This window comes from Peromyscus eremicus, chromosome 1 (genome assembly GCF_949786415.1).
Source record: "Peromyscus eremicus chromosome 1, PerEre_H2_v1, whole genome shotgun sequence".
Taxonomy (NCBI): Eukaryota; Metazoa; Chordata; class Mammalia; order Rodentia; family Cricetidae; genus Peromyscus; species Peromyscus eremicus.
In genome coordinates, this window is record NC_081416.1 from 21,138,062 (window position 1) to 21,160,800 (window position 22,739).

Consider the following 22,739-nt stretch of genomic DNA (forward strand, 5'->3'; position numbering starts at 1 on the left):
TCTGCAAGTCCTCCGAAGGTGCTTATCTCGATGGCACAGGGGGACAGAACGTGGCCTCCTGATGCATCGTGCTTGCTTGCTTTTCTGCTGAAGACACTCCTCTGATCATTCATACCTCTCCTCAGAAAGAGTTCTGTTTTGGAGCTGGTGCTCTAGCCTATCTGTGAGCCCTCAGCTTAGCTGTGAGCACTCCCTCAGCTTAGCAGTGAGCACTCCCTCAGCTTAGCGGTGAGCACTCCCTCAGCTTAGCGGTGAGCACTCCCTCAGCTTAAGGGTGAGCACTCCCTCAGCTTAGCGGTGAGCACTCCCTCAGCTTAGCGGTGAGCACTCCCTCAGCTTAGCGGTGAGCACTCCCTCAGCTTAAGGGTGAGCACTCCCTCAGTTTAGCCGTGAGCACTCCCTCAGCTTAGCAGTGAGCACTCCCTCAGCTTAGCCGTGAGCACTCAGCTATGATGTGCAAAGCTCTGGGCTTGCTCCTTGGCACTGGGAAAAATGGCCTTGCACTGGTTTTGTTTGTTTGTTATTTTTGTGTTTTATTTTATTTAGAGAAGAACTGCCGAATACCAAAGTTCATGCATTTCTTTCCCCACATTGCCTAACATTAGCCTCTTTATCACCTAAAATACGATCCCAGGGAAGAAATGCCGTCAGCGTCCTTCTGCTGGAACTAAGAATCTTGTTCATGTTTCCCGGGTTTCCCGACATTGATCCTCTTCTGTTTCACGGCCCGGTGTTTGTTTGATGGACAGATTGTTCCTCCATCCCTTCCAGTTGGGATGGTTCTCAGGCTTTCCTAGGACCCATAGATTACTTGTAAACTCTCAATTTGGATGTGCCCCTGTTTTCCATGATTGGACTGGGGCTATGAAATTATTATTATTTGGGCAATAATATGTTAACATAAACAGTGTCATAGCAGTCACTTATTTTTGGAATAGGTGAAAGGAGTTCTTAAAATATGGCAAGGGGATCAGTGGGATAATTTCTCCATTGACTATCTCCATATCCTCAGGTCCCAGGAAACCACTGAATCTTAATTACTTATATCTCCTTGCAGCAGGGTGTGTGTGTGTGTGTGTGTGTGTGTGTGTGTGTGTGTGTACAAAATTTATATATATTTGTGCAAATATAAAAATAAAATTTTACTTTGCCTCATAAAGGTAGTATATTAATGATCTAAAATGTCATTTTGAAAATTCAGAATTTTTTTTTGAGACAGAGTCTCTCTATGTATCTCTGGCTGTCCTGGAACTCATTATATAGACCAGACTAACCTTGAACTTACAGAGCTCTGCTGGGATTGAAGTCTCGATTTTTTTTTTTTTTTTTGGTATATCAGAATCTTCAGTAATATATATGAGAGTTTATTTTTTATTTTATTTTATAATTTAATTTAATTTTACATATCAGCCACGAATTCCCTTGTTCTCCCCCCTCCCGTGCCCCCCCTCCTTCCCCCCAGCCCACCCCCCATTCCCATCTCCTCCAGGGCAAAGACTCCAGTGTTATGGTCCTGGTGCAGTCCTCTGTTCACTCTCCGGAGTCCCAGTCATTTTCTTTCCTTCCTCAGAAATAGCCACTGTCAGGAGTTCAACCACATGCCCAGGACTTTTGTATTAGCTGCATAGTTATCAACTTATATGCAGTTCACAGCACTGGGCTGTAGGGCTGCAGGGTCTAGATAGCTGTCATTACACTGTGATCGCCTGCATCTAACGTCATCACCCGCTACGGTTTTGAGTTGTAAGATTGTTGATAGAAGGTAGCTCTAAGACATCCTTTTTTTTTTTTTAACTGCTGCATGATCTTCCATCATTTGAACAAACCATGATTTGTCTGTTCTCTATTGTTTCAGACCTTTTTTTTTTTTTTTTTGTAATAAGCAGTACTGCAATGTGTATTTTTTGAAATTAAACCTAGTCTTTCAAATGCAGAGGGAGGAAGGGTAAAACTTGGGTAACCGTCCCAATTCATCTGTGAATCTCCTTGCCTGCCTGGAAGAACAGCACATTAACTCCGTCTCATTTTCCTTCCAGATGTTGAAATGCTTCAGGCCAGTGCAGGTAACCCAGGCTCTGGAGAAAGTTACTCTCGGCCCACTAAGGACTCAATGATCCGCAAGTTCCTAGAAGGTAAGTTGTAGCTATGAGCAGGAGAGCAGAAAGAGCTGAACGCATATGAAGTTCCGGTCTCAAGAGACAGGTTGCCACATACGCGGCATGTGATAATTAAAGGCTCTCTGCCTTCCTCCACACCTGCCCCATCTTCCACATCTGCCTGTTAGAGACAGGCTAGAGCTTCCCACGACTGGAGCCATTCATTACACTAAACCAGTTGTTTCCAAAAAGACTTCATTTAAACTACGTGCCTGTTTTTATTTGACAAAAAATAACGAAGCACCTACTGTGTGCAGAAAACACTGTTCTGGATATTGGGGCCAGAAACCCAAAGCAAAACAAGCCTTAGCTTTCTGGTAAAGGATGGGTATATAAACCCTCTTTGCCAGGCAGAGGCAGCGTGGCAGTGGTTAAGAGTGCGGCACCCATCTGTGGTGCTTCCTTCCCTCTTCAGTTATCTGGAAGGCCTCAGGCAAGGTGTTTAACCCCTTTGCTGTAAAATGAGATGGATGTGATCCGAACAGCGATGAGACAGTTCTGCCTGATGCGCTACACAGGCAGGTTGTAGTGAGAATCAAGCAAGTCGCAGTGAAAATAAGCTTCATCTAAGACCTGGCACAGAGGAAGCAGTTGGCAGAGGTTTCTAATCATTGCTGCTGTTGTTATTATAGGTGCTTCCAAAGGTGTATGGTGTTATACTGTGTGAGCGATTGCTTCTCCCTGCCCAATCCGTTATGATTACGGAGGGTCTGTCAGCCAAGTAGCAGTAGAAGCAGAGTGCTGAGGGCATGAGACTCGGAGGTCAAATGGTTTGGGCACCGTAGGCAAATCACAGCCTGAGCACCTGCCCATTCCTGCCAATAAAGTTTGATCGGAATTCACCATGCCCATTCATTTGCTATTATGGCTGCTTGCACGCTCCTAGTACACGCTCGGGTGGTTGCAATGGACTGTTGCCCTGGAGAGCCTGACACATTTATTATCTGGATCCTTAAAACATGTTTGCTGATTCCCACTCTTTACCTGAAGAGAGAGGTCTGGGTAGTCGAGGACCAGCTATTTGGTAAGGTCCTCAGCTAGCACCTGGCACCCAGAGGACCATGGATGAGAGCGGAGATGGGCTTTCCTGAGCAACTTCATTATTTGGCTTCAGCCTTACCCTGGAGTGACCAGTGCCTAGCTTAAGGACATCATGCATAACACCCATTCCATGCTTCTTGCAACCTTTTAAGTTCATTCAGCAGCAGTGGTATCAGAGGTACAGAGAGAGTGAGTTTCCAAGGTTCTAGAGGCAGTGAGCAGACCAAATTCAAGCCCTTCCTGGCTTCTGAGCCTGGCTCAGGGTGCCTCCTGTGACCACTGGTTGCACTTTCCCTTAGGAAGGGAACAGCCTGTGAGTTAGGAGCCAGTGGACAGCCTCTCATCATTGTGATCTCATGTGATGCTAAGTTGAGACGATCATTTCCCAGGAGTCCTTCATCAAGCTTCAAGTCTGTGCAAATCCCTGGTGTCTAGGGATGGGCAAGACTCTGTCCTACCCTACAGGGAGTTCTCCTTTATTAAGAAAAGCATAGTTCAGTGCAAATAAAAATGTACTGGGTGCTGTGGGAATGCAGGGGAATGGTGTGTCATATTAGGGGACCAAGAGTCTACACGGGCAGACTGGTCCTTGCCAGATTAGGAAAAAATTACCCTAAAGTTAGCTGCTCACTGTAACCTAGACTCCAGGATAATGAGATGAGGAAATTGTGTCTCACTTCCTGATACACGCAGGTGCGCTGTGCATGCTGGTAGACCTGAGCTTGCCATCTCCTCCTTTGGCAGTGGCTCTCAATCTCAGTGTGCCTCACACCCACATGGAGGGCTTCCAAAGGCACAGGCTCACCAATGTGAGATTCAGCAGGTCTAGATGGGACTTGGGAGCCCTCTCCCTTTCAAGTTCTGGGGGGACTCTGCTACTGCTGCACCATCAAGTCACTGGGAGAGCCTTGGCTTTAAAACAGCGCTTTCCGGTCTTTCTTTTTTTTAAATCTTTGACAATGGAACCCCCCTTTCATTCCCTGTTATGCCCACCTGTTGCTGTGCTATAGTTGTTTACTATTGTAAAAGAAATACATAAAAATAATAAAAATTCAACTGATGCATAAAGCACACACACACACACACACACACACACACACACACACACACACACACACACACGAGACAAGGCTATGTAGACCTGTCTGGTCTGGCATTCACTGTGTAACCCAGGCTAGCCTCAAGTTCCAAATTCTCCTGCCTTTGTCTCCCACCTGCAGAGACGTCAGGTGTGAGTCACCACATCTGGCCCAAAAAGTTAAAGCAATGAGAAAAGTTCTCTGTCTCTCTCTCTCTCTGTCTCTCTCTGTCTCTCTCTCTGTCTCTCTCTCTGTCTGTCTCTCTGTCTCTCTGTCTCTCTGTCTCTCTCTCTCTCTCTCTCTCTCTCTCTCTCTCTCTCTCTCTCGTCTCTGGAGTTTTCCTGGATACATTAATATTGTATACATGTGTCTTCTTTTATCTTTACTCACAGGTTGTATCAGCACACACATTAACTTTTCCACAGGCACCTAGGCATTCTATTATGTTAACCCGTCTTCGGCTTTGTGCTTTTGTGAACCTTAGTGCAGGGAATACCCTTGGTTTTATGTAACATCTCTGCACACATTTGTGAGCACGTAGACTATGAAGTACCAGAACAGAATCGCTGGGTCTCAGGGAGTATGTCTTACGATTCTGATGGTGTCACGTGGCTCAATGGACTAAGCTCACATAGTTTCTACCAGAAGTTATGAATGGGTCCAGCATACCGTTTTCATGCAAAATATTGCACAGAGGCTTCATCTACACCTCAGATAAAAGTGGGATCATTCTCAACCCCTCTACTCAGTCTCTTGTTTCTACCCCATGTGATTCTGGAAGCATTTCTGGACATTCCGCAGCTCTGAAGAATTGGGGGCAGAGGGTGCTACAGATCTGACACCTGTGAGAGAGAGAAGGGAGTGTGGATGTGAGGGTTAGACAAGTGGCCCAGGCCCAGCTGGGAAGGCCTAGCCTTCATTCCACGCATGTGGCCTGCAACAGCCAGCAGTAATGTTATAAAGAGTTCTAGGCAGGATTAACTTTCTGCCCCCAGTGACATGTGGAGCCTGGCACAGGGCGATGTCTGGCACATATCAACTGTCTGTTTAAATCATTAGTTAATGACTTCAAATGGCACAATCGGATCATGATGGGAAAGGCTGAGAAGCGGGTCAGAATTCATCCTGTCAGGGACCCAACAGCACAGACTGAGTTCCGCTGAGATGACCTTAGGCTGTGGGTAACATGTTTCCTGTCATCTGGCTCTCTTTCGCTTTAGTATATTTTGTTTCTAGGGAACCTGGCAGCATGGGTAGGACTGGATATTTTTCCTGAAAATTATTTCTATTTTGGGCAGCAGGAGCCAAGGGATTGGTTATGATTATCTGGACAGAATGGGGGAGGATGTCACAAAACCCCTAATAGTGCACAGATTTCTAAAAAACTCTTCCGTACAAATGGCCCGCCTGTAGACAGATGTTGCTAAGGAAGCAATTCTATTTATACCTCTTCTCCACAAGTCTGCCCCTCTCTTGCCATCTGAAGCCATGAAACTTTCTCCTTCTGTAGCAGACGAGACCGCCTCTTGCTCTGATAATGTGATGGAAAGCTCTGAGCTTTCCCTGGGGTTCCCCAAAGTCTGCCCAGCCCAGGTCAGGAAACTACTGGGAGGGAAGGCAGGCTGACTGTGGGGAGGCTCAAATCTGATGTGTGGGTCTCTGCTTGGCCCCCCCCTTTTACCCAGAGTTTGTTCCTGCCTCTGTTCTAAGGGTGTGACTGAGCACATCCAGTATGAAAGGTCCTGTGTTTGCCTTAGGGCAATGTGGAGGGCTAGGGTCAGGGCCTTCCCTCTGCAGCTGACAGACTAGGGAGGGAGGAAGGGAGGGAGCCCAGCCCCCTAATATAGTAAGTTCCCATCATGGCAGGGTCATGGAGCAAAGGAATGAGACACAGCGAGCATAAATAACAGTTCAGTTTAAACTGGGGGGGTCAGCAGGGCCTCTCTGGGAAAGTCACAGCGTGGCTGAGACTTAGAGGGCCTGGTCTGGCCTGGTACAAGGTGGCACGAGGAAGATTCTGAGCAGAGGAGCAGCCTTCCCAAAGCAGGATGAAAAACAGGCAAAGCCATTTAGAGACAATGTTCTGAGAGCTGCTGTTGCTCTGTGAGGTAGTTGGCGGCTCCCCCAGGATATCACTTTGTAACAGCCTTTCCCAGAGTTCCCTCCTCCCCTTATGCAGAAGGTTAAGATAAGTAGGTGCATGGAAACTTACCTTGAGGACAGAGCCCAGGAACTCGTGTTTTCTAATGAGTTGGGACCAGCCTGGCCAGTCCCTTGGACACAGGACACCAAGAAGCAGAGGCAGCCTCTCTGGAGCTCAGGAAAGATGTAATGACAACACAGAAGCCCCAGGAAGTCGCTGAGTTGTGACCCCACAGGAGGGAGACCCAAACTCTATTTTTATAACTCAAACAGGCATTTGAAGGGGATCTGTTGATTGGAGTCGTTCAAAGAAGCAGATCTTTATAGAGAACATGGGGTTGTGGGGTGCTGGTGGGCAGGAAGAGGGAGGCAAGCTTTTGTTCTCAGTGGTTTTGTTTAGTGTGCAGTTGTAAGAGAAACAGTAGATAGTGTAGAGAAGGATCACTCCAGAGTCAGCTTTCCTGGGTGACTCTCAGGGACTTTGGACAAGTTGTTTAATCCTCAAAGTTTCAGAGTTTGTTTTTTTCCCCCCATACTCAAGCTGTGGTTATTGGTAGTAGCAACTCCACAGGGTTTTTGCTAACCAGATGCAATAATTATATAGAAATGCACCAAGAACCATACTCAGCAGAGAGGAGTCATATTCTGTAGTCGTTGAGGGCCGCACCAGGGAGCAGTTGGTGGACTCAGAGCATTGTTTGGCTGCTGCCCAGACGAAGTGGTTTTGGGAGTGCGCAAGCTTTGGAGTGGGGATACTTTCTCCCCCTTAGTTATACCAAGATAAATAACAGAATCCTAGTTGTAAGACTGAGGCAAACGAGCCCCATGACTCCTGTCCTGGACTGAGTGATTGGCAGATGAAGGAGAGCTTGGTGTTCTCGTGGTTGCTTTCATGGGTTCTAAGCAAATGATGCAAGAGATGTCTCAAGGGAAGCCTTTTGCCACAGATTATTACTTTGGTAACAGAGAACATTTACTAGGTCTTACGGCCTGTGGGCATGCAATTTCCTGGACCACTGTACTGAATCACCACTCTATTTTAGGTAACAGCATGAAATCAGCCAGTTTGGAGAGAGAACAGCCCCATTCCCAGAGGGAAGATATTTATCACATCGTGGATGAAGATGAGACCTTTTCTGTGGACCTTGCCAACAGACCCCCTGTCCCAGTGCCCAGGCCAGAAACTGGTGCTCCTGGCCCTCACCCGCTGCCAGACAACGAGCCATACATTTCTAAAGGCAAGTGTGGCCAGAGATAGGGCTCAACGGGAACTTCCCAGGTCCCTTGCTTTCTGAACTGATTGTCTTTTCCTGGATGGTCTCCAGCCAGGGTCATAGGTCATAGGTCAGGACAAACTCTGGAGGTAGAGCAGGGGCAATTCAGTGCTGCCTTCCTGGAAGCATTCATGCACAATCATAAGGACAGAGGTAAATGAGAACCTAGTACATTTTTAATCTCTTAATTTGTTCTGACATCACTGTTAATCATTTTAATGGCTGGCACTTGTTGAAATCTACCAGGAACATCCTTTACAATAACCTTTCAGGTAAGGGCCATGATCCTCATTTTATGGATGGGAAATGGAGGCTCAAAAGGTCAGCCACTCCACAGCAGTACCAGGGCTTGGCCCCAGGGACCCTGGCTCCACAGCAGATGTTCTAGCTCCTACCTCAGGCTGTCTGCTTACCCATGTTAGTAAAAGTTGGAAAGAATTGAGTGTGACTTCTTCATTATTGTTCCTGGAACACCAGTTAGATACTGAAGTCATTGTTACTGCACTTCAGGACTTGATTATATTAACATGATTTTAAGTTCAGTCTGAGCAAAATTGCAAGCTCTGCACTTGCTCCATGAAAGGTATGACACAGGGATATCTTAAAGAGGGCAGGGAGCACCCAGCCAGAGCCTCGGGTAGCTGGGTTGGGGCTGCCAGATAAAATACAGGATGCCCAGTTAACTCTGAGCTGCACATAACTCTGAACTGCACATAACTCTGAATTGCACACATTTATTGGTTGTAGTATTAAGGCAACTCCATGTAGTTAAAAGGGAGGTTTATTTTGTGGGGTAACTTACAAGTGAAGGGATAGGTTACAGGGTCCAGGAAAGGTGTGGCACAGTCCAGCCGTGTTCTCTGGAGAACTCTGCTCGGTCTACCTCCAGTGTCCAGGATCCAGGAACCAAGAGAGCTGGCACATCCGGATCTCGGGTCTTCAGGGCTCCTGTCTCGGCCCTGCCTTGTAGGCGTGACAGTTACTGAAGCCTCAATGGGGGTAGTAGTTCCAGGTCAAAGCTGGAACAGCTACCCACTACACACATTTTTTAATGTGACTATGTTCCAAGTACTTGCCTTCTTTGGTTTTGATTTGGTTTGATTCAGCCCAGCAACCCTAAGCTGGGTTGCACCACAACTGTGGGAATTTCTGTGTCACCAAGATTTGCTATCTCCTTGGGCGGCATCTCCTTGGGTGTGTCCACCGGATATTGCCCACTCTCTAGCCCCCAGCACCCTCCCTCAGTGCACTGCTGCGTCTTTTCCTGAGGGCTTTCTCTGGCACGTGGTGCTCCCTTGCCCTCTTTCAGGGCAGACTGAAAACCCTGGGGAATTAGCATAGATGGCCACTGCTCGAGACGTGAATGATGAGAGTTGGCAAATGAATAAGTAGCCCAATGTGCTTGTCCCTCTTGTGGGAGAACTCCGAATTGCCCATTGTGCGTTGGTCGTGCTCTGGTGACTTATTGATAACTCACCATTGACTGTTTCATCCACTTCTTATCTCACTTCCGTCACCTCCTGTCATAGCTGCCTTTTCACTGATGTGACAAAATATTAGACACATGCAGCTTAGATAAGGAGAGCTTTGCTGTGGCTCACAGTTCAAGGGCAGTCCACCCTCGTGGGGGAGTTGTGCCAGCTGCAGCCGCCGCCGGCGTGCAAAGAAGCTGCCCGTACTGTGTCTGCAGACAGGAAACGGAGAGACAGGCTGCACCAGCTTGGCTCTGTTTTTCCTTTTTGTCCAGTCTGGGACACCAGCCCGTGGGATGGCGCTGCCTACATTCATGGTGGATTTTCCCGCCTTTGTTAAATCTCTCTGGAAATGCCCTCGTGGACACACCTAGAGCTGTGTTTCCATGGCGATTCTAAGTCCAGCCAGGTGGACAGTGAAGTGTGGCAACCACATTTCCCAGATAGAATGCTAGCGGTCAAATTGTCAGCTCAGGGTCAGCTTCTGAGCCTACAAACGTAGAGCGGTAATTCCTAAATGGGAGAAAAGTTGGCAACTTATTGCAGAGAAGCAGGGGAGATGGGGCAGGAGGTCACAAGGTGACAATAGGGGAAGTGGCTTGGAATATATTCATCTTTCACTTCTTGCTGCTCAGCATAGGACATGGGATAAGTCACTCCACCCATCTGGGCTTTAATTTCCTTACGCAGAAATGGTTATCATGCTAATATGTCATGACAAATGACAGTACTCTGTTACAACTGTGTTATGGGGGTCAGATGAAATACTACATGAGGAAGTACCTTGTTTCTGTTTGTTTATTCTTCTCTCATATAGTACATCCTGGCCACAGTTTCCATGCCCCTCCCCCCTTCCCCAGTCCTTCCCTGAGGAAGTACTTTTAAACTGAAAGACGCTGAACAGCCGTCACTTGCTAGCACGACATGGCTGTTCTGTTGTCGTCCATCTCAAAGCTTAGAGATGAATAATGACAATAAAAGCCAATGACGTATGCTTATGCGTGCCAGGCTGTATTTTAAGCACTTTCTATGTACTAGTCCTTATTTCCCATGACAACCCAATGGATTGTATGATCTTCATTCTACATATAAGAAACAGAAGCATGGAGAAAGTCAAGCTTCTTGTCCGAGATCACATGACACATAGGTGGCAGAGCAGGGGTTTTAACTGAGGGGGTCTCCTTCAGATCCCAGGGAGCTCTGAGATGACCTTGTCACCCTACCACCTACAGAGTGTTTCCCTTCCCAGTCACCTCTGTTGTCCTATGTCTGTGGCTCATGAGTGGCTTCATCTTAGTCCCTCTGGAGGGACTTGTTTTCCTTGTTCTACCAAGTAGAGTTCTGTTTTATAGTATGAGGACCTACCAGGTGGTAGGCTCCTCCTTTTGTTCTCCAGCTACAGGTCTTCAGAGATGCTTCTGTTTGGGGATCCTGGCATACATCGTTCTTCCCTCCCTTCCATTCCTTCTTCCCTCCCTCCTCTCCCTTCTTCCCTTCCTTGTGTGTAGTATGTACTGGTACATGTGTTTGTGTGGTTGCCTTTGGAGACTGGAATTTGATGCTGGGAAGCACTCCTCAATTGTTCTACCATATTTTTTTTTTGAAAGAGCATCTCTCACTGAATTTGGAGCTCACCAATTTGCTATAGGCCGACAAGCTCCAGGAATCTGCTTGTCTCCAGCTCCCCAGTGCTGGGATTATCCATGTGGGCACCATACCCAGAATGTATGTGGGTGCTGAGGATCTCTGCCCTGTACAGCAAGTACTTTACCATTTCTCCAGCTCTATAACCGTTTCCTTTTTCCTTCCCTTCCCTTCCCTTTCCTTTCCTTTCCTTTTCTCTTTCTTTCTTTCTTTCTTTCTTTTCTTTCTTCCTTTCTTCCTTCCTTCCTTCCTTCCTTTCTTTCTTTCTTTTTTTTTTTTTTGAGACAGTGTTTCTCTGTGTAGCCCTAGCTGTCCTGGTACTTGCTCTGTAGACCAGGCTGGCCTCGAACTCAGAGATCTGCCTGCCTCTGCCTCTCAAGTGCTGGGACGAAAGGCATGCATCACTACTGAACTGCTAACCCTTTTCTTTAACAATCTTAGACATGCTGCTGATGCCCACTGGCTGGCTTTGTCTCTAAGCTGAAGAACCTGTGTGTCTGCCCTGTCTTTTTTTACTCTCTGCTCTCTCTCGCTATTTTCTTCCAGAAATTTGTGTACAATGGTCATGACTAAATGTTTATTACATTTTTTTGCACACGGCTACTTTTTTATAAATGTATAAAATATATAAAATTTTGTGAATGTATGTCAGAGCCTCTGAGAAAGAAATGTCTTGCCTTCACTCAGAATATTCTTTCTTTCACAGTTTTTGCAGAAAAAAGTCAGGAACGGCTTGGGAATTTCTATGTTTCTTCAGAAAACATCAGAAAAGGTAAACCAGAGCTTGTCCTCAACTTCCCACATATGAACTGAACTTCTAGGAGTATTCCTGTACCAAGAACGGCCACATGTGGTAGCAGCACTGTGGCATTCACGTAGAGAGATCTAAGTGGTAGCCCAGGGAGATGTCTGAGGATCCCTTCCTGAAGGCAAAGGAAGCAGGGAGAGGCAGGGGTACTCTAGATTATTGTCCAAACTGACCCCACAGAGGCACTAATAGACAGGTGTCCATGTAGAACAGGGAATTGAGGCTGTTGCCAACAGTGCGGCAGTAGGCCCAGCACCAAGTTTTCACCCCTGGCCCAGCCCTCTTGAACTACCTGCCTTGTCTTTACCAGCTCCACTGTGCTTCAGTCAACTTTGACTAAAGTTACTTTCTCGTCTTTGGATAACAACTGGGATGTCCAATTTTCCCAAAGACCTTTTAAGGAAGTTTGAAAGGAACCGAGTACTCCCCATGACCCTTGACTGGTTTCCTTCTATTAAGCATAGGCATTCAGTATCACCCCACTTAAGACTGTTTAGAAAAGCAGCCCCAGCAGCGTCCAAGCATTCAGAAGCATTCCTGAAAGGCAGCAGTCACATGGGAGATCTGGAACATGCTACATGAACTGAGACATACGATGTCAAGTTGTCCTTACATGTCCCAATGCCCTCATCATCTCTGCAAGCAGTTCATTCCCCAAAGACCTGGAGTCGCAGCCTGGAGAGGGGCTGGCCGTCTTCCAGCCTCTAAAGTAGATAGCTGTCCTTCAATCATTATGAAATAGAGGTTGGCACAGAACAACCCAAGGTCAGCCCGCTGGAACTGAGCTCCTAATTTATACCAGTACCACTGGACCTGGGTGGCAATTCCTTTGGTATTTTGTGCCCATCCGTCCACAACCATTGTTCAGAAACAGGGCAGAGAGAAGCTCCCTGTCTGGACTCTTCCTGTATATTGTTCTGTTCTGTGAGTGGATTTATGTCTAAAGCACTGATTCTCAAATACAGAGCATTTTTCCCTCCCTTCACAGAGGAGAGTTAGCAATATTTGGGGACATTTCGAGTTGCTGCTCATTACCCCCCAAGGCACAGAACAAGCCCCCACAACGAAGAGTTGCCCACCCCAAAGTACCAGCAGTCTCTGGGTGGAGAAATACTGGGTTAGATGCCCTCACAGTCAAAGTTCAGTGTGCTCAGGGGGCTCCGCCCCTCCCTTTCACGTTATGGCTCCGTCTGCTTTACTCCAGGCTTCGAAACTATCAGCAACTTGCCCTTCCTCATTCCACACCCCCCCCCCCCCCCCCCCCCCCGCTCCCCATCTTGGTTCCAAATGTCATTGTTTCTTCTGGATGTGGCAGACAGCTCCCTGGAGCCTGCCTGTGCCCACCGTCATTACGGCCACCTCTCAGGTCTGCCTTTCCCAGCTGGGAGTTATCAAGCTCACTTCTGCCATTCTTTCCAGAGCCACCCGTGAGGCCGTGGAGGGACAGGCCCCCATCGAGTATCTACGACCCATTCGCTGGGATGAAAACACCAGGCCAGCGGCAGCTCATTACCCTGCAGGAGCAGGTGAAGCTAGGTATCGTCAACGTGGATGAGGCTGTGCTGCACTTCAAAGAGTGGCAACTCAACCAGAAGAGACGCTCCGAGTCCTTCCGCTTCCAGCAGGTAGCCAGCTCTGCCACTGTGGGGTTGTTTTACACACACACACACACACACACACACACACACACACACACACACACCCCTCAACCAGAAGAGATGCTCCGAGTCCTTCCGCTTCCAGCAGGTAGCCAGCTCTGCCACTGTGGGGTTGTCACACACACACACACACACACACACACACACACACACCCCTCAACCAGAAGAGACGCTCCGAGTCCTTCCGCTTCCAGCAGGTAGCCAGCTCTGCCACTGTGGGGTTGTCACACACACACACACACACACACACACACACACACACACACACACTCCCCCTGCCCTGCAGTGAAAGAGGCAGCTGCAGCTGCCGTGTATGTCACCATAACTGGATGGCTGGACCTGTGAACATTGTGAGTGTCCTTGTCAGTGGCTGTGCTTAGGAGTCTCCCCGACTGGAACTCCAGGCTAAAGCGTTAAGAGGCTGCAGGTCAGGAACAAATTTCCCTGTATCCCCAGCTCTGCCTCTGCCCTGCCGCGGTCTGTCCTCGGTCTTCCACCTCCGCTTGACAGCTCTGTTCCTCAGGGCCCCTTTTCCTCCTCAGAGCTGGTCATCAGTCTTTAGGACACGAAGAAAACTTGGAAAGATCCCAAGAAATATGATGAAATGAATGCTACAAGCTGCAGAGTCTAAACCTCCTGAGTTAAAGTCAATCTGTCTGTCTCTATCTATCTCTCTGTCTCTGCCTCTCTGTCTCTGCTTCTCTCTGTCTCTCATACACACACACACACACACACACACACACACACACACACACACGCTGCATTTTTCTAGGCATCTTATAAATACAATGGCACAGATCTGTAAAATGCCAAACACACTGTCCCAGGGACTGCCCTCTGGGAGGGCTCATATGAGAGGACTGGGGTTCACGGCAGAGTCTTGCTTTATCTGTATGGTTTGAAGATGGTTGTTTTGAGACAGAGTTTCACTACATAGTCTTGGCTGACTTGGAACTCACTATGTAGACCAGGCTGGTCTCAAACTTGCAAGGAACCACCTGCCTCTGCCTCTCAAGTGCTGAGATTACAAGCATGTACCACCATGCCCAGCTGGTGTGAGGATTTCTATGAGAAAATAAACAACTTCGCACACACACACACACATATATATTCATATATTCATATTAAAAATGAGGAAATCAGGCCCACGGGATTAAGGGACATATTCAAGGCCACTTTTCTAGTGAATGATAAGGTCTCTCCAGTGATGTAATACAGTCACCGGTCTCTCTGCATCTGACATGACAGGTACTGGGCTGTGGAGACATCTGACCCTGGGAGGGGAGCAGTGCCTTTTGGGGGAAGGCGTAGATGAGGTGGTGAGAATCAGGGGCGAGTCAGAAGGCAGCTGGGTTGAGCGCAGATAGTCACATATCAGGCACTGTGCTCCGGGTTGGCTGGACCAGTCTCTGTGGCTCCTCACAGTGCAAGTGTAAGGGAGATAGTATGGCCTCTGAAAGCAGGGGCTCACACTGGGGTCAGATGCAGACTCACAGGCTGGCTCTAGGCTCCATACTCCCTTCCCTGTACCTTCTGCCACACGTCCTTAACTCTGCCAGCTTGGTGTTTTTAACGTGAGAACCCTCTTTACCGGTTTCTCCCTCCCTAAAGGGTCTGAAGGGTGGTGGCATCCTGCAGCGTTGAACACAGGACTCCAGGCCCCTTTCATTCAGGAGTCCCAGAACCGCTGCCATCCTAAGCAAAGGCTACCCCTGGCCCAACACTGCTTTGTTTTTTCACTCTTCTCTAAGTCCTGTGACCATGTGTCACAGTAGTCACAAGCTATCTTTGGAGCTGGCAGCCCGAGTTACCTCCCTATTCTGTCACTTGCAGCTGGATGACAGGGACCTGCTGTGCCTCTGTTTCCCCACTTCTGAAACGTGAAGGGAACGGGGAGAGTGTGTATGTAGGAAAAGCCTTTCACATGCCTGGTGCAAAGTAAATGTCAGCTTTCTCCCTGTATCTGTATCCAAGTAGCTTCTTTCCTGCACACAGATTTGTTCAGAACTCCTGGATGCTTTTTGGGGTTCATATTCCTAATGGTAGGAAACCCCAGCCAACGGAAGCACATGTAAGTCTATGTCCTGACAGCCTCCCCTGTCCGGGCCTCGAACGTGTTGGCTGATCCTGGGACACTCCCCTTCACTTCCCTTTGCCTCTGTCTGTTTCTGTCTCCTTCATCCCTGCCCCTTGTGAGTGGGCACTGCCCAGGCTCTCTTTAGCACTTTCTTTGTACAGACAACATTTGCGTCTGGCTCCGGTTCCAATTGTAGCCATTAGCTAGGCATGTTCTCCTGAGGTGCACTCGACCTGAGCTTGTCCAGTGAAGGAGCTTACTTTCTGCTTATCTCTCAAGGCCCCAGACAGAGGTAACTGTACTCCCACTCATATGTAGTAGCTGGAGGTCTCACCCACTCCTGTTCTGGGGTGTGTCTTCTCTGTGTCTTTCCATGTCTCCCCCAGCCATGTCCCATTGTTGGCCCTTAGTACCTGCATCAGGCTAGCTACCTGGGCAGTAGATGGGTCTCCTTGCCTCCACCTCCAGATAATCAGAACTTCATCATGATGGCCATCTTATAACTTTCTTTGTTCCCCTAATGCCTTCTGGACAAGGTTCAGTGTCTTTAGCCCACAGCTGCAGACCAACCAGCTCTTCCAGTCAGGTTTCCTGTGGTTCCCTCACATCTACCTGCTACTCCAACCAGACTGTTTAGACATTTCCCCAGGGTACTGTGTGCTCAGATTCTTAACTTCCCTGGGATGCCTAGGCACTGTTGCTGTGGACTGACTTAAGATAGAAACAAATCTTGACCTTTGTGTATCCAATCAACACTTATTGAATGACTACAGTGGCCCAAGTGATTGAATTATAGAAAGGTACAAGACGTGGTCTTTGGAAAGTCCAATGTCCCTGAAGAGACAGGGTACATAAGTGCACACATATGCATATGCTGTATGCAAGGCAGTGTAGCCCAAGTGTGAGGTGGTTGATATGGACAGGACAAAGGCTACCTGGGGAAGGCTAGGTAACCTTGGAAGGTAACCTTGGCCCATGCCTGGGATAGATGTATGGAAACTAGAGTCCCTCAAGTTCAGAGGCCTAAGGAGAGAGCACAGTCAGAGGCAGGGATGCATTACAATCTGTGAACATGTCAGGGGTGGGGTTGCCTATGAGGCACACGTGGAGGAGGGCAGTGGGCCCCCAGGCTGAGAATGGGACTGGGCATCTGAAAGCACACTCTACTCTAGAAAAAAGGGCACGTTTCAGGCACAATGTATCAAAGACTTGAGTTTCTCTGGGGGCAATCTTGAAAGATGTGACTGTAGTGTGCTAGCCCCTGCACAGGGCATAAAATAAGAACGGAATTCCAATGTCCAAAGGCATCACTCTGCTGGGTACTTAAACAACAAACAAATTATTTTCCAGGAAAATCTTAAAAGACTAAGAGACAGCATCACCCGAAGACAGAGAGAGAAGCAAAAGTCCGGAAAGCATGCAGGTAGGTGGCCTCTCAGTGTGCTGCATCGCCAGTGGGTGGCTGTTGCTGCCACCCTTGACTGTCCCTTCTGCTGTAGCCTGAGTGGATAGACTGCTTGCCCATCTCCTGTTTGCACATCCGAGTCCTTCACTAGATGGGGAGAGCCATTGAGATAATGGTTGTGTTTCGTCCCTTCTGTAAGTGCTGCAGTACTGGGAAAGGCATGCCCAGCCAATGAGGGAATGAATGGGTAGCACCCCCTCCTACCCGAAGTGGATGGTTATACTTTCTCTCTTGGCTCCAATCTTGGCAATCAGATTCTGGTTCCAAGGTGCAGCCTAAGTTTGGCTGTTTCTCCTGTGGCATGGCTGTAACCAAACTTCCACCATCTCTTGGTGAAACTAATACCTTAGCTTCTGCACTCATCTCCACCCTTGTCCATTCTCACCCCTCTACAGTTCATCCTCCAACGTAAAGCCAGTGTCCTTTGTAAATAAAGTATCGTAGGGCTGGGTGCAACGGCAAATTTCTTTAATCCTGGGGCTTATGAAGCAGACACAGATCTCTGTGAGTTTGAGGCCAGCTTGTCTGCACAATGAGACCCTATCACAAAAAATAATTAATTAATTATTAATTTTTTAAAATAACAAACCACTAGGGGCTAGAAGGATTGCCCAGAGGTTAAGAGTTTGTGTTGCTTTTTTTTTTTTTTTTTTTTTTTTTTTTTAAACACCTAGGTTTGGTCTCCAGCATCTATATTGAGTAGTTCACAAACCACGTTTAACTCCAACTCCAAGGAATCTACTGCCCTCTTCTGGCCTCTGTGGGAAACTGCACTCATGTACACATTAACCCTCACACACAGACACATAATTAAAAACAACAGTAATAATGCCAAAAATAAAATATCAGAGTGTTCCATCCTCTGCTCTAAGCACTCCAGGGCCTCCTGTCCCACTCAGAGGAAAGACAGACTCTCTGCTGTAGCCTCCAAGGCTCCACATTATGTGATCTCCGGACTCATTCTCCATGAGCTCCAGACCCAGGCCTGAGCATTAACAACTCCTTCATGGTGCTCTGACAAGCAAGCACAGGTCTCCCTTAGGGTCTTTGCACTTGCCGCTTTCCTCCACATCTCTACCTGCTGCCTCCTTTCATCCACCAAAGATGAGCCCCTGCACCCTGCTTCCTGCTCTCCCGTTCTCCCTGTTCTCCTGGAGCATGGACCAGGATTTCCTTAGGCTTCTGGTCATGGACCAGCATCTCTCCGCTCTCTTACCATAAGCTCCGTGAGGGCAGGAACACACATGTTTTGTGCCCTGCTCACTCCTCAGTCTGCAGCACCGCCCGGATGGAGATCTGGAAGTCTGTGCTGGGGTGAGGTTTCAGCCAAATGTCTGCTGACACCAGTCACTCCACACAGCCACCAAGTATCAGCACCCAGCTCAAGAAGAAAGCCAGGGTCCACCGAGTGCGGTCTCCTAGTTTATGACTCAGTTGTCTTTTTCCTTATGCAGGTGTGGTTTTCCCATGATGCCTAGCACAGTGTTTTTCCAAAAGTAGTTGGCTTAGAGAATACTAATGATTTTGACTACATAAGGAAGAGGGGTCAGGGAGGTCATTTCTGGCATTTCTTTTTGAGTGTCTAGATTTTAAATGTATCCCCCACCCCCACTCCAGGCTCAACATGTCTGCCTTGCTGGTAGAGAGGAGGAGAGGGCTGACATGGTGGAAAGTCAGGCTTGAGATCTGCAGTCACCTGGGCTCGGAAAACAGGGCTCTGGGTGGGAAAGGACTGCAGTGCTTTATAAAATAGAGCGTTGCATGCAAAGACAGAAGCTCCAATGGAGTGGACTCTGGTCAAGCTTTTAAGCCAGGCCATACTGGCCTGTGATTTGCCGGTGACTCCAGTGTCTGAAGGCCAGGAGGGTACAGCCGTAGACTCTCATGCACTCAGGGGTCAGTGGCCTGGCTCAAGAACTGAGACTTCTGGGCCTCTCTGTAGCTCTCCCCTGCCCGGGCTCCATCTGGTGTCACTGGACATTGGAAACCAGGTCTGCACCCACCCACGCTGAGAGCAGAGGGGTACAGACATGGTCTTGGGGCAAGCAAGTTTGGGTTGGATTTCTGCACAGTGCTAACTGCTTTGGAGATATTGGCAAAACCCTTCACCTCCCTGAGCCTTGGTCTTCACCTGCACGATGGAAAGTTAGCAGGGCTGTTGCAATGGGCAAGGATGGCGCAGGCCCGGCCCGTGGAAGAACTCCAAAAATCACACTTTCCTGTGAATCCACAGAGGCCATACATATGGGCTGGTGTCCTCCAAAACAGAACCTTCTAGAGTAAGTGCTCTGGACTGGGACTTGTCCAACCCAAAGCTCATAAGTTTTGAAATATTTTACTGAATTCAGTCTGAGCACTGTGGCACATACCTATAATCCCAGTGCTTGGAAGTTTAAATCAGAAAGATCACAAGTTCTAGACCAGCCTGGGCTACAATGCAGGACCCCACAAAGTTCACCCAAGGCTTATTGGGGTCTAAATAATGGCTTCCACCCACTAATACTTGTAGTTTAAATCAGAATGATCCATGTGTGGAGAAGCATGGCCAGCTTCTTCTCCCATTTCCAAATCTTCTGACATGGAATTTTGCTTTGGGGAAGGGTAATAATTTTTACTATTTCTATGCCAGTGACTATAATTAGTACCATTACTATGAAAAGATTAAACTATGTATCTTTGGACACTGTGTTTGTTAACTTTCCATTACTGTAAAAAATTACTGAGCTAATCAAGTTATAAATAAAGAAAAGACCTGGGGCCGTCAAGATGACTCTGTGGGTAGAAGGCTCTTATTGCTAAGTCTGGTGACCCAAGTTCGATCCTCAGGACCCACACGATGGGAGGAGAGAACTAATTCTCCTGGGTTGTCATCTGAATTTCTACCCTCTGCCCCCATAAAGAGTTTTTTGTTTGTTTGTTTGTTTTGGGTTTTTTTTTTTTTTTTGGCTTTTGAGACAGATTTTCTCTGTGTAGCCTTGGCTGTCCTAGAACTCTCTTTCTGTAGACCAGGCTAGTCTCAAATTCAGAGATCTGCCTGCCTCTGCCCCCAAAAGGCACGTACCACCACTGCCCAGCAAATGTATTTTTTTTTTAAGAAAAGAAAAACAGGTTTATTTTGGCCTACAGTTTTATAGTTTTGAGTCTATGATCGGTTGCCCTGTTCTGTCATAGCCTGGGATGAGGTTGCACATGCAGAGAGCATGGTAACACAAAATTGTCTCCCAGCTGGGAAAGGAAACAGCAGGGGGAACGGGCTGGGGTCTCACTGACCCCTTCCAGGGCGACCTCCTATAATCTAAAGACCTCTCCTTGGCTCTCCCTTTTAAAGCTTCCACCACCTCACAGTAGCACCGTGGTGGGACCAGTCCCTTAGCACATGAGCCTTTAGGGGACATTCCAGGTCCAGCTCAAAGAGCCACAGAGGAATGGCTCAGGATGGCAAGCAGTCCGTCTTGGGAGATTGTACTACCTATCAACCCAAGGGTAGCCTTGCTTTTCATTTTTATTGGGATAAAATATAAATAGCAAAGACGGAGAGGTGGCTCAGGGGTTAAGAACACTTGCTGTTCTTGCACAGGACCCAGGTGGTTTCCAGAACTTATGATCGCTTACAATTATTTGTAACTCCAGTTCTAGAAGATCTGGCGCCTTGTTCTGGCCAGGGACACCAGGCACTGGGTAGTAGGAAGTTGGACCCTGTCCTTCGGCATGAGGCAGAAGCTATCAGAGCAGCTGCCAAAGAGAAGGCGCCATTTTTGTTGGGTAGATATGACTTACTGACCTCTGTAAACGTCTACTATGGATTTACATATTGGCTTGCAATGCCCGAGTCTGTGGGTTTTCCCACTGTACTCCTTAGGGGCCTCGGGGCCTCTCTGTGTGTGCTTGTGGGGCCAGGGTAAGAACTGGCTGGGGTTGGAAGAGAAGAAGTAGATTAGGATCCCCAGGGTGGAGGTCAGTTACTCTGCCTTGACCATCCCAGCTCCTTTTGAAAACCTGTCCTCAGTGTTGAGCTTCTGTCGCCACTGGAGGAAATAACTCTGTTGAAAACTATTGGCATTCATCTCACTGACCGACAAAAACTTCGGGGTTAATGAGTGGCATGTCCGTCTGTGAGACCTTTTCGAAGAACGGAACTTACTCTAAACCCAGAGTTTCAAATACGGAAACTTTAGTTGCTTTAGAAAATAACTATCATTTTTCTTTAATTGGGGTTGGAACACCAAGGACCTAGGATCCTTGAAAATGGGTCCTCCATTCCTAGTCTTCGGCCTCAGGGAGTAGCTTTGTTCTTTGTAGTACATGCAGTCGATGGCACAGGAAATCAGCTGTAAACGTGGAACTTGGTGGATGCTGTGGCCCCACGGGAAGATAGTCAATATTTGTGTTCTGGGTATGTCCTGGGAGGCAGAGCCAGCCAGCCGAGGCCCAGGAAACCTGGATTCGGCTCCTCACGTTATTGCTGAATCACTTCTGTATCTGAGACCATTCCATTACCCAGTGTGTGACTCAGTTTCCTCATAGGATGATAATCACCTACTGAATGGAAAAGTCCCAAAGCACAAACGGAAGTAATAATGCAGATGAATGCACTTCAGGAAAGCTATGGGTATAATCATGAAAATTGATCCTGACAGTGTTTCTTCAGGCAAAGAGCGGGGGTGTTTTAAAAACATTTAGCCTGGCCCTGCATTTTCGAACCTTTGACTTCTGGTCTTTTTCTTCCTATGTGTTTTACTTTCCTTCTCTATAGAACTGGTTGAGGGTGGTAAAAAATGCCACCTCAAAGTTAATTAGTCAGACTTAAAGTGACTTTTTTTGAAGGTAAATAAAAGCTGAGAAGGGAAGAAAGAAATGCTATATCCACATGGGCTGTGAGACTCCCCGTTCACCCCATGAAAGCCTGCCTTGGCCATGCTCTGTGCTCAGGGCAGTGAGAATGGGAAGGGCTTATTCTGCAGTGTAACCAAAGAGCCTGGGCCCGAAAAACACGCCCTACTCCATGAAGGAGCTGGCTATCAGTAGGCCCCTGGCCTACCCCTGGAACCAGTTTCTCTAGAATGAGGAAGGCTGGGGCCTATCAAAGCCAGTAATCCACATTTCAGGTGTTCTTTTGCAGGCTGTTCTCTGTGTCCGGTCCCCCCTGCCCTCACACTGCTCTTTCCTACTGTTCTAGTTTACTCATTAGCTTTCTTGGCGGGTCTCTGGCTTTGGCACGAGGAGTCACCTCTGACTTTCCTACCACACTCATTCCGTGGAAGAACAGAGTGAAGAGAGGCAGTACCCGGAAGCGAGCACATGGTCCCAAGGCAGCCTCCTCTTTCACCCCTGCTCCCATGGCTTCCCTTCCGACCTGCCTCACACCCCCCTGGGGAGAAAGCTGATGATACACCAGGCATTTCATTCTGCTCACTAGCGTGAGGTATTTATGCTTCCAGGACCCTGGGGTAGACATCTCAAGAGGGCTAAAGACAAACCACTGGCAGTGCCCAGCCTTGAAGGGGTCAGGTCAACCCTAGCATGTGCCTTTACCATGAATCAGCCTCAGAAGTCACAGTCTTTCTAAGCATGGAGGACTTTGGTCACATACTCTCTGGGCCACCGCTGTCAGGGTAGGTTGCCCATCCCATACCCCTCAGCTGTCAGCCAAAACAAATTCAGGGAGCAAGAGGCTCTTGACCGTAGGAGTGGGGAAGGGCCTGGACTCCAGAGCCAGGGTCCACATCTCAGTTTGGTCCTTCCAGCTGTGCACTAGGGAGGCAGCTTCACTCTTCTGTGCCTTCATTTCTTCTGGGAGTGATAGTAACAGTGCAGGTTTCTTGGGTTTTATGAGGATTTAATCAACTAAAAACATGGGAACTCTTCGAATGAGCTGGTGTATGGGGTTGTTTATTACCATCAGTGGCGTTCATGATTCCCTCCT

General features: G+C 48.0%; 1 protein-coding gene across 1 annotated transcript in view; it reads left to right on the forward strand.

The window, feature by feature from the left end:
• Pik3ap1 (phosphoinositide-3-kinase adaptor protein 1) overlaps nt 1–22,739 on the forward strand; it is a 113,303-nt gene that overhangs the window by 75,255 nt on the left and 15,309 nt on the right. Inside the window, exons 9-13 of the mRNA XM_059258168.1 lie at nt 2,037–2,132; nt 7,462–7,656; nt 11,515–11,580; nt 13,036–13,241; nt 16,702–16,774. Of these exons, the coding sequence (XP_059114151.1) occupies nt 2,037–2,132; nt 7,462–7,656; nt 11,515–11,580; nt 13,036–13,241; nt 16,702–16,774 (636 nt within the window). The remainder of the gene's footprint in view (nt 1–2,036; nt 2,133–7,461; nt 7,657–11,514; nt 11,581–13,035; nt 13,242–16,701; nt 16,775–22,739) is intronic.